Here is an 11,312-nt window from a genome sequence, read left to right as displayed (position 1 = left end):
TATATATATATATATATATACAAAGTATATACACATATATACACATATACACACGTATATACACAGATACAGTATATATACAGTATATACACACATATATACATGTATATATACACAAACACACACATATATATGTAGACATATGCATATATATCTATGTATGCATGTATATATACATACTGTACATATGCATATACACACACACACATGATCACATTTAATGAACAGTAGCCTTGCAACATTGGCAAAAAGCCTCATAGAATATGGCCCATTAAGAAAATGATGTAAACTTTTCACACTGAGGATAAAAGCAGCATTGAGCCTGCAATTACATCCATATTGATTTATATGTTCGATATTAGTGCAGCCTAGGATCATTTCTACAGTACTGTATAGGGACCAATACTGTTTTATTTATTTAAGCCTTCAAACAGTGGATTTTGGGCCGACTCCTTCATTAAAATGCCAGTTGAATGCCTCCATGTTTTAAAAATGAAAGCCTTGGGTTCATATTTTTAGAATTAAAGCATACACTGCTGAAATAACCCCATTATACCACTGACTTTGTTTTGATTTTGTTTCACTGATTTACTAGTCTGCAAGAATTACCCCAGGTTTAAGTTGATTGATGAGCATTTGATACATGATACAGATTGTGACAGATGTACTGTAAACCTTTCAAGAATTACAATTGCCAGAATTGGGTCCTACAGAGATTTGTAAACCTTGAAGTGATACTAAGCTCTAATTTGAATTATGATAGGATATGAGACTTCAAGCTTATTTGCCAAGACCTTTCCTTCCTGAATCTACGTGAATGCATTTATATGAGCCTATAAATTTAGGTTTGCGCCTAAGAACTGACATCAGTGTGTTTTCTTAATCACACAATGTGTTTTGAATTGGTTTTTATAGCTCTTAGCTTCATAAAACACCATGAAGTATTGTGTACATTCTCCATAGTTTGACTCTGAGGTGACATTTTCCATTCAAGTATATGTTAACACTTTTCAGGTACTGCATCATTAGCTCAATTAAAGCACTATGATTCACTAAAATTGTTATTGTGACTGAATGACCAAATAGTACTTGGCATTTTATCATGTGAAAAACTGAAATTACTCCTTGATGTTTCCCTGAACTCTTTCCTTGGCACTTGTTTTGAAAATACAAAAGGGCAACTGGGAATTATGTAATATGAACTTCCTTCACTCCTTATCCATGAACAGGAAGTTTTCTTTCAGTGCAAAATTAGAATTACAAGTCAGACCATTCTCCTTATCAAGATAAATCCCCATGGGAATTAAGGGAGGGACTGAGTGGCTTTTCATCTGCACCAACAGACTGACTTACTGCTACGTTGTGAAAAGATCCTATTCACCACCCCAGAAGTTCCTGTTCATGTGTTATTGGTACCAGTTAGGGGTCAACACCTCTAGGTGTAGACAAAAAATAAGTGGCTTGGCTTCTATATCACTTCTTCCCGAACAAACTCCTTCAATCAACAGCTCCATCTGCACTGACCTCTAAAAAAACCATAAAGAAAAGAGCTCTGACATCTGTACGTAGTTGTTGAGTGCTAAACAAACCTGGCAACCAAGTGATTCTTAATTTGATAATGAAAGGAAAAAACAACAGTGATAGGACGAATCAATCTGATAAAAAACGGAAAGAACAATAATGGATGCTCAAGTGATTTTTCCTAGTGTCATTTGCCAGAGACGCATCATTAAGTCCTGTCTTATCAAAGATAACAGAAAACACAGAAATCCATAATAAGGAATTCAAATCAGATACAGATGGGAAAAAGTAAGCACAGAAATAAGGCCATTCAGGTTTCCGTAATGTGTTGAACTCTTGACGTTGTGACCCACCTCTGAACTTGTGAGCCAGACGGTTTTTCTCTTTTGTTACAGTCTTTTAGAGCAAATCCAAAAGCAACATGCATACAGTCTGCAGTACGAAACATCTTCCCATAACAATAACAGTAAACAGGACAGATAATATCAGTCTGTGTTTGTGACCCACACTGTGACCCTGTTTGCAGGCTGCATGCCTAAATCCTTCCAGTTAGCCTGAATCTGTTGTTTCACTGATGTTTTGGGATATTTTGTTGAGTATTTCCTTTCAATGTGTGTGCCATGTGTGAACGTGGATTGTTGAGCTGGAATGTGGCTATCAAGGTCCTGCCACAGCGCATGGGAATTAGTCAGTAAGTAGTTGAAAAGGAAAATATGATTAAATACAAAATAAGTGACATCAGCAAAGCTTGAAAAGACACACAGACTGGGGTACTTACCGTTGCCTTTTAGTTAAAGGATAAAGCTGGCGATCAATATTTTGCTTACCGTCAACAAATACAATGAAAAGACCTAAACCAACAAGGCATCTCTCCATACTCTCTGCCTTTCCAGTTTTGTCTGGGGCACTCAGTGCCAAGTACCTATTAAATGGGCCAAACGTATATACTTTAATGTTACAAAAAAATTCCTAATCATTAACATGGACATTTTTAGCAAATTTTACTCAAGTAATGCACTAATTTCATTTTATGTTAGCAAGACAGTGTACAAGTTCAACAATGAAGGACCCCAAGTTAACATGGCGGGAGAATGATTTTTTTAAGTGCCCATATTAGGCTCATTTTCAGGTTCATCATTTTATATTGAGGTTGTACCAGAATAAGTTTACATGGTTTCGTTGTCAAAGAACAATATATTTTTAGATCCTCTTTTCACCCTGTTTGTTTAGGTCTTTGTTTTAGCTACAGAGTGAGACATCTCAATTCTATACTATCTTTTTTGAGAGTCGCACATGCACAGTAGCTATGTAAGATCAATGACACACAAAGGGAGGAAGTCAGGGTCCGAAATGAGAGGGAAAGGTGAATACAAAATAAAACAGGAAGTGCACAACAAGACTAGACATGAGTGACTCAACAAACTAGACAAGACATAAAACTTTGCAATCATCAGAGAAACAGCTCTCTGCCAACTAGTTGACAAAAATGTCAGGTTGCATTTTCTTGTCATCAATTTGTTTATAAATATGCAATAAGACGTGTTGAAGGGATTCTACATCTACCATCAACAGCTCGTGTTTATATATACTGTATAGCATATAGTCCACCTAGACAGTGGATGGATGGAGGATGGATATAATGGACAGAAAGCATGGGGTGGAGGAAGGAAGAATCTTCACGTTACGTTTATGTGCGCCATTTAAACTCACCTTGAAAGCATCTGCTAGGATTTCTGCTCCTCTCTGATTGGTCCGTTTGGAAAGGCCCACAAAGAACTCACGACCTGCAGAAAGAACGAGACGCCACTGAAGTTGTGTAAGCAAATATCAGTTCAATTAAGCTCAATTCAATTTAATTCAATCTGAACCGCAGCTCGCCACAGATCAACAGATACATACACAACAGATAGTAACTAAAAACTATCAAAGGCTGTAAGCTTAAAAAAAACTCTACATGGACACCTGCATATCAGACTTAGAGTAACAATTAGCATAACATCTGCAACATGAAACAGACATACAACATCTAAACAGTTCTAAAATCTGTTAAATCTACAGTCATGAAGTCTAAAAATCTTGAACACCAGCAATACAGTGAGTCTGTGGATGTACTGTAGGTGAACACTGCAGTCACCACAGTGTGTGCTTTAAGCATGCCTGTGAGAAAGGCCAACTGTGGTCAGGATGGTGAGGCACAAGCAGCCAGAGCGCTGGATGCCTGGCGAGGCTGCAGCAGCACACTGAGCGTCGGGATGGGCTCCTAAACTAGCCTGCTGAGGCTTTACAAAACGAGCCGTTAGCCGGGGTCTTGCCAACAGGAAATGTTTCTAGCTCTGCCATGTGAAATGGATTTCAGTTGGAAGGAACGAGCGCATAGGGCCAGTGTCTAGAAACCCAATTAAGTGTACTATGCTTTTTTTCCCCTATGGCCTGGGCAGTATAGAGGACACTGAACCACATTTTAACACACCGTGTCCACAATTGTCCGCCCTCACCAAATTATATTAACTGATGCCAGAGGAATAAATGTCCCATGGTGAGAGCATGGAGTCCTGCTGCTTCCATTTGACCATACAGTATGATCCACAGCATTTTTGCGAGAAATTTTTTTGAGGGAAGTTCTGCTTAGTGTGCTGAGGCACTAGGTCATTGAGGTCGTACAAAGGAATGTTTGTGTGGAGGATCTCGAAACACAGAAACAAACTTACAGACACACTACCTTCTGTTCACTTAGTGAACTGGCTATGAGCTGAGACTACTCAAACTCTGCTATCTCGCTGCTCTCTAATGTTTTGGACAGGTTTATGCCAAAAATTGTACTTATCTCTGTGCTCATTAATTTAAATGCATGCCGTGCAGGAAATCAATCTAAAAGCATCCAAGCTTATAATATTCCATTTCTGTTAACAGTGTGGGAATGTTCATTTGCCATGATAATGTGGCCCCATGGCCTTTCACTTGTACCACTTCCCTGACAAACTTCACAGTTTACAAGTTTACAAGCTCTATGCAAATCAGGCACATCACCAGTATGTTGTTTAATCCATCCATGTGTTAAATATTAAATAAGGATGTTTGTTTTTCTTTTGTTTTGATTTAGATAAAGTATCTGAGCTATAAAGCTTTGATTTTGTGTGTTTTTTGTTGTGTAAGTATACTCATGGTGGCTTTTACTGTCAAAATGAAGTTCTACAACACGTCTATGTTAAATTATGTTGACCAATTTAAAATATTTTTTAGGTGTGCTTGTATCCCCTTTTGCACCTAGTACAAAACAGACACAGACAACATAGCGCCACCTCTTAAGCCATATATAAAAGCCAACAGCCAACACCACTTGACAGCTAGCTTTTTTCTAAAATTGTCTAATGTGGATGGCTTGAAGCTATTGTTTAGTGATGCAGAAGTTTAAAGCAACACTAGATAACGTTTCCCGCTTCGCATCCTCTACAAGTTGGACGCAGAGATGTTCCATTATGTCTCATTTGAACAACAGATCCGCTACCCGATTTGGTAAACAAAAGTCGGTAGAGAGCCGCAAAGCGAAAACAGAAGTGCAGAGTTGATGAGCCACTGAAACAATTTTGGAAACATTAATTTAAGTTACAAAAATGTCTCAAGAGTTGCTTTAAGGTGGTCCACATAATTCAGTGATTGAGAAGACATAGTTTACCTGTAAAAAGCACATCTCCTCCATCCAGTGTGGCGTTCTCGTCAGTCATTTCCACAATGTTCAGATTCAAATCCTTCAAAGCTCCTTTCATTGCCTCCGTCTGGAAAAACCACAGAGACACAAACAAGAAATACATATAAAACATCTGTTGATATTAAACACAAGACTGATCTGTGATGAGGTATAGTAAGCTACACCACCAAATGGCCCAAACCATCAGCATTTCCTATGTTCAAGAATATTATGATATGGTCCACTTCTAATCAGACATCTATAAACAAAATTATGAAAATCCGTTGGTAGATGTTCACTGGATATCTGGAAGGCACAGTGTTTAGCAGTACCCGGATTCCTGAGATTGAGCGCAATGAAACCAAACCTTTATCTCTCCAACAGGTTGCGATGACATCAATTTAATGAGCCGTGAAATTATGTCATTTTAGAGGAAGTACGTTAAAACTTTTACAAGGCAGTGACTGCGAAAAATAGGTATGATAAAGAACACAAATTCTAAAAAGCTTCTTCCTGTATTCATTTCCTGGGTCATTCGTCTTTTTTTGTCTTTATTTGTCTTATAGGAAGGAAGTAAAAGAATGGCTGCTGACCGAAGAGCATTAACATATTATGAAATGCATTCCCTGGATGGAAAGTGAGGGGGCAAACCACATTTCACCTGCATGTCCTGTCCGCTGCACTCAAAACCAAAGGAAAGAACGGGTCTTTTTTTGGCTGAACTTCGGCTAGTCTGCTCTCCTGTCTGACCGCCCAGTGTGCTTTTACTGTCCTGTTTTTGGGGCTCCTGCGGGAGTAGTTTCCAAGGCCAGTCATGTTAGAGCATCAGTGTTTCCACAAGCCCTATCTCACTATGACCTCAACCTGCTCACTGTGCTTTTTGGCAAACACAATGCTTCTGCTTCTCCTCATTTTGAGGAAGGCCGAACCATGAGGTCATCCAGGTAGACTGCCATGCACTTCCCAGATAAGACAATTACAGTAAGGCCTGCATGGACACACATGAATACACAACTGTCATTTCCTTATGTGAAAAAAAACATAATGGTATTATATGCTCCGTTGCCAGTTCAATACACCTAGCTGCAGTCTAATACAACAGTCTTGCAATAAATCCTAACTTCAACTGTATGGTCATTTTGGGGTTTGTGGAGCTGTTGAATTGTATTCTGATACTGACAGGTGTCTCTAACATTTTTCCCACCCCATATATATCAATGTGGGTAGGCTAAATAACACCTCTCTGCACAATGTAATACAGTTCAACAGTACAACAAACTACCTCCTACAAAAAAACATTCAGTTGAATCAACACTTCTCTACACTTTTAAAAAAAACATTAGAACCATTAAGGTTTTTAATGCAGGTATGTTGTATTAGACGGCAATAGTTTTAGCTTAGTGTGCCTACAAACTAGCAACTGAGTGTTTATTCAATAATGACAGCTGTTTGTTTGCATGAATACTTCTCTAAATTACCTTATGACTCAATGGCTCACAACCAGAATGGCACTTCCAAGCTATTTACTTTTCAGAAAGCAGACCGTGGAATCCCACAGAATCATCAAACTTTTCCCCTCCACGTGTCATCCTCCCTGCAGGAATTCTGCTTATCTTTCTACTTCAGTTAACCAGGAAGAACACGTCGTCCTTCCAAGTAACTGGGTACAAACATTCATTAGTGGTTTCTTAAAAGCTTTGACATCAATAGCGTGCAGCTTACAGATAAGTGTGAGCATCAGTTAATCTCTCTAATTTTTCATTCATGCAAAGCAATGACAAACCCAGGCACCGTTTCTCTCTTTATGATTTAGTCAGGTTTGTTGGTACGTTGACCAATAAAAAGATTGAGTCAGGATCTGAATAGCCTAAAAAATCCAGATGAATTACAGAAAACACGCATGAACTTGTTCTTCCTGCCAGATCACCGATTGATCTGATTCACTGATTTATTGTGAGGACACCTCAATCAGTTCAAACTTTTAATGTATTGACAACAACCTTGTCTGTATGTCTGTGCCGATCAGAGGCCAGATTTGCACAATTAAGCTGGAGAAAAGGGACTATTTAATACCCTGTCCAGATCATACTGAGTATCATCAAAACACCTTTACTGACAAGGCCACACACATTATAGACACTGTTCTGTGTCTTCACCATCATTATCAGCCACTGATTTTTTCTTCCTTCTTTTGCCTGTAGCACACTGGAGCCTCCACTATCATAGTGGTCGTCTGCCCAGGAATCTGCAGGACAGTAAGAAGCAGCTCTTTACCTCAGCTCTCTGGCATTTCCTCTGACATCATTGGAGGTGATGTGACCCAAAGGGTGTTTAGGGCCCCTCCTCCCAATGTGAAATGTAATGGCCACTATGCACAGACAACAGTTTGATATCTGTTCTGTCCGTGTGTGTGGTAGAGAACATCAATTAAGATGTCTTTCCACATTGACCCAAGTAAAGTAATAGCTTTTGAATATGGATGAAAGATTTTGTATACACAGAAAATAGAATGTGGACAAAGCACAAATACTTTGGTTGAAAAAGAACAAGAACAAACTACATTTTAAAAACAGCATGCATTAGAACCATTCATAGTCACACAACATATTCGGGGTTCCTCCCCGCTGAAAAGGTTAGTGCACACTGAAGAAGATTGAGTGTAGTTATGTAATGGGCTTGTGTATACAGTTTGTGAATAGTCAGGCATACACTAACTAAACAAACATAAATTACAGACTCACTTACTATAATTAAACAAAGGTCGTTGCCCAAATCCTGCAAGAGAAACTAGACAATTAAAATTCTCACCAAGCAGACCCTGTGTAATATCAATGTCTATTCTGAAATCAGTTTCCTTATGACTTGCCTTTTTAAATTAGCACTAATAATTAATATCTCAAACTGCTCTTTTTTAAGTTGTGAAGTCAGTTACCATCAACACTAAAGTGGAAGCATTTAAAGGAATAGTTCAACATTTTGGTAAAATACGCTTTCTCGTCGAGAATTACAGGAGATGATGGATACCAATTTCCTGTCTGTATGATAAGCAAAGCTAGTGGTTTCCCTGTTCTAGTCTTTGTGCCAAGCTAAGCTGACCACTGCTGGCTGTAGGTTCATGTTTACCATACAGACATGTGAGTGGCATCGATATTCTCACCCACTCCAGGCGAGAAAGTGAATAAGATTTAGTTCCCAAAGTGACAAACAATACCTTCAACAGGTGCAGACATTTCAAGTTTCTTTATGTTAGAATACACCATCTTTAGTAGCTCTGTCTTTCCTTGCTGGTCCTTTTTCTCTTCTTCTCCTCGAACACTGTATTTCTTACTTTCTTTGTCTCTCAAATTCCCCCTATTCTCTTTTAAAAACTTGTGGCAGGGTCAAGAATGCTCCTACAGTGGCTTTTCATGCTAAGTGGACTATTATCTCTCACTGTGAGGGACATCCAATACCCCAACCAGCCTAGGTGCCAACTCTCTTTGCCAGCACCTCCTTCTCCTCTCCCTCCAACCCTCTATTCTCCACTCTCCTCCTTGTCTCCCCTGAGGAGATTGGCCATGCGACATGCTGTTAGCCAGCACCCTGCTTTGAATGAAAAAGGCCTTTGAAAAATTCATTAGGGGCTGAAGGCTCTGAGATTCAGTCGGTCTGCCCGCCACATTCCTGCCGTTCCAGCACAGGACAGGGGAGACGGAGCAGAGAGAACAACCTTTTATTTGGGGCTTTTTATGGACCACTTCTCCATTTTCTCGCCCCTGGTACCCGTTGATATCGCATTCTGCTAAGAAGGACAATCAGTCTGATAGAGCAGGGTGCATTTGGAAGGGGAATAGAGTACACAACAATAGCATTCCTGAAGGTCATCCTAGCCTCCCTACACCAGGCAACTGAGTCCCACGCTCCAACATAATGGGGACACAGCATTCCTCTGAGTCTCACACGCAAAGAGGTCAACCTCTTAAATGACACTTATCAGCTGAAGTTTGTGAATTTATAAAGTGCATGAAATCATTGAGATATAATGCCAGACATTTTGGTTGGTAAAGACAACAAAGAGGACATAAAGCAGTGATTTGAACACAATTGCTAAAACTAATAAGCATCTGTATACATATAGTAATGTTTTATTGGGGGCTGGGTGGCACAAGAAAAGAATTCCTCTGAAAGGGTGCCATGGCCTAAAAAGGTTTGGGAACCACTGGCCTAATTTCACATACAGGAGACATGGAATAACATTAGCATTCATCAGTAGTTGTGTTTTTGGCCAAGTGGCAATTACAAGTTCAACAATTTACTCATCTTTTAGCTCTGTTTTGGTCCCCTCCAACTCTTGAGAGATGCTATGTCAACCATCTAGTTGCTAACTGTGACTGCTGTTTGGTGTTGAGCAGTGTACAGTGGGTTCATGAGAGTTTCTTTGTTGAAAACAGCTGCCTGCTGCGGCTGGAAACTGGGTTGATGAGAGTTAACCAAAACAGTAAAGTTGCAGGCTATAAAATCCAAAACAATGAGCTGAATGACAATACAAATATCCATAGAGCTGTGATGAACTGCAGAGCTCAGCGATAAGTCAAGTCATCACTACACTAAGTAATATGATCCATTGTTGTAATGAAAATTACAGGAGCTTTGAGGCTTCTTTAGGAATCTGAAAGGACTTTAAAAACAATCAGTCAAAAGCTGCAGTCTATTGATTCAAAGAGCTGTGTGTAAAAACCAAGACAAACAATGACTTGCTTGTATTGACATACAGTACGGGCACAAGTTTGAATAGTGAGTCTTGTGCGTCATAGCAGAGGGTTTGGCTGGACAGATGATGATCATAACAGATAGAGGCCTAATGCAGAGGAAAGTTCAAAGACCAGTGGAATACAGAACGAGAATGATGGCTGCATTTCAGGCCAATTGACAAAGTGGATTTTAAAAATAAATGCACACACCTCATTAGCTATGCAGCAACAAGGTCGATAAGGCTATCTTAGCCTTTCAGGTATCAAGTATCTGACGTCATGGAGGAACTAAAGAGATAATTTCCTTTGTTTGCTGAGAGAAGTAAGTATGATTAAATGGCTCAATTATAGATTATTCAAAAATTTGCCAGAGGCAGCTATTTCACTCAGTGCTTCTTTAGAAAAAAGAGTGCCTGAAGGCTTGAATAAATGGCAGCCATGAGGGAGAAAATCTACAGAATGTAATGGGGTTCTTACGAGGCTATTATTACATCCATACACCCCTTACACTCCATTGCATACGTGCAAACACTAAACACATAGAGGATGCACACAGAACAAATCTGAAAGTGTGAAGACCTCTTATCGGAAATCAGTATTTAATGATTTCTTTCCAGTCAGGAAGGAAGAAACCAGTAAGAACAGTAATCACAGGGTACACATGGCATTCATATATGAGTCACAAAGGTGGGCGAATAAATGGAAAAAAGGGCCCGGTCTGATGCTGTCATGGTGGTCAAATGTCAAATTCCTAAGGAAACTAACTACGAGGATTTGCACTGTCACAGCCTGTAACAAAAGTATGAAATGACAACAAGTGATTTAGGGGTAGCCAAGAGAAAACAAACCCTCCATGGCCTGTCGGTGTGTTATCCAAACAAATACTTGGTGTATGTTGGAACATACCTGTGGTAAACCAAGCTATGACATCTTTGGCCCCCCCATCAGCTTTAGGATTACATAAATGTTGAGAAGTAGGTCAATCTGAAGGCGTGCACAGTTAACAGTAGCATAACTGAAGACCCTCGCAACACATCTACCACAACAATATGGCAGGCTGCCTGGATAAAAAGGGCAGTTTCAGCCAAACTGACTGCAGTGTCAGACTGCTTTTACTTGGGGCTCCTAGGATATCAGGGCACCGAGGAGGAAAATGCCACACTATAGTCCTAGTTGGACACATTTAAGGCGTCTGAATGGTAAGAGATAGCAGGGAGGCAAGGACTACACAAATCATTTGAAAATTGCCTGAGGAACAAAGTGCAGGGCATTATGGCTCTGGTTCTTAAATGGGGTATCTTCAGCTTTTCAAGAGCATACTGTATGGTGTGTGTGGGTGTGTGTGTGTGTGTGTGTGTGTGTGTGTGTGTGTGTGT

General features: G+C 39.7%; 1 protein-coding gene across 3 annotated transcripts in view; it reads right to left on the bottom strand.

Annotated features, from left to right (window-relative positions):
• ddah1 (dimethylarginine dimethylaminohydrolase 1) overlaps window positions 1–11,312 on the bottom strand; it is a 75,373-nt gene that overhangs the window by 12,779 nt on the left and 51,282 nt on the right. For 2 of the 3 annotated variants that reach the window (XM_032525151.1, XM_032525149.1), the window contains 2 exons: window positions 5,195–5,294; window positions 3,232–3,305 (listed from right to left, as the gene is read on the bottom strand). In XM_032525151.1, coding sequence (XP_032381042.1) covers window positions 3,232–3,305; window positions 5,195–5,285 — 165 coding nt within the window. In that variant the 5' untranslated portion in view covers window positions 5,286–5,294. Of the gene's footprint in view, window positions 1–3,231; window positions 3,306–5,194; window positions 5,295–6,445; window positions 6,450–11,312 lie in introns of all 3 variants that reach the window. The other variant, XM_032525150.1, reaches the window with a different exon arrangement.

Source organism: Etheostoma spectabile, chromosome 9, assembly GCF_008692095.1.
Source record: "Etheostoma spectabile isolate EspeVRDwgs_2016 chromosome 9, UIUC_Espe_1.0, whole genome shotgun sequence".
Lineage (NCBI taxonomy): Eukaryota > Metazoa > Chordata > Actinopteri > Perciformes > Percidae > Etheostoma > Etheostoma spectabile.
The sequence above is the reverse complement of the archived record's forward strand: the minus strand, read 5'-3'. Positions and strand labels throughout refer to the sequence as shown.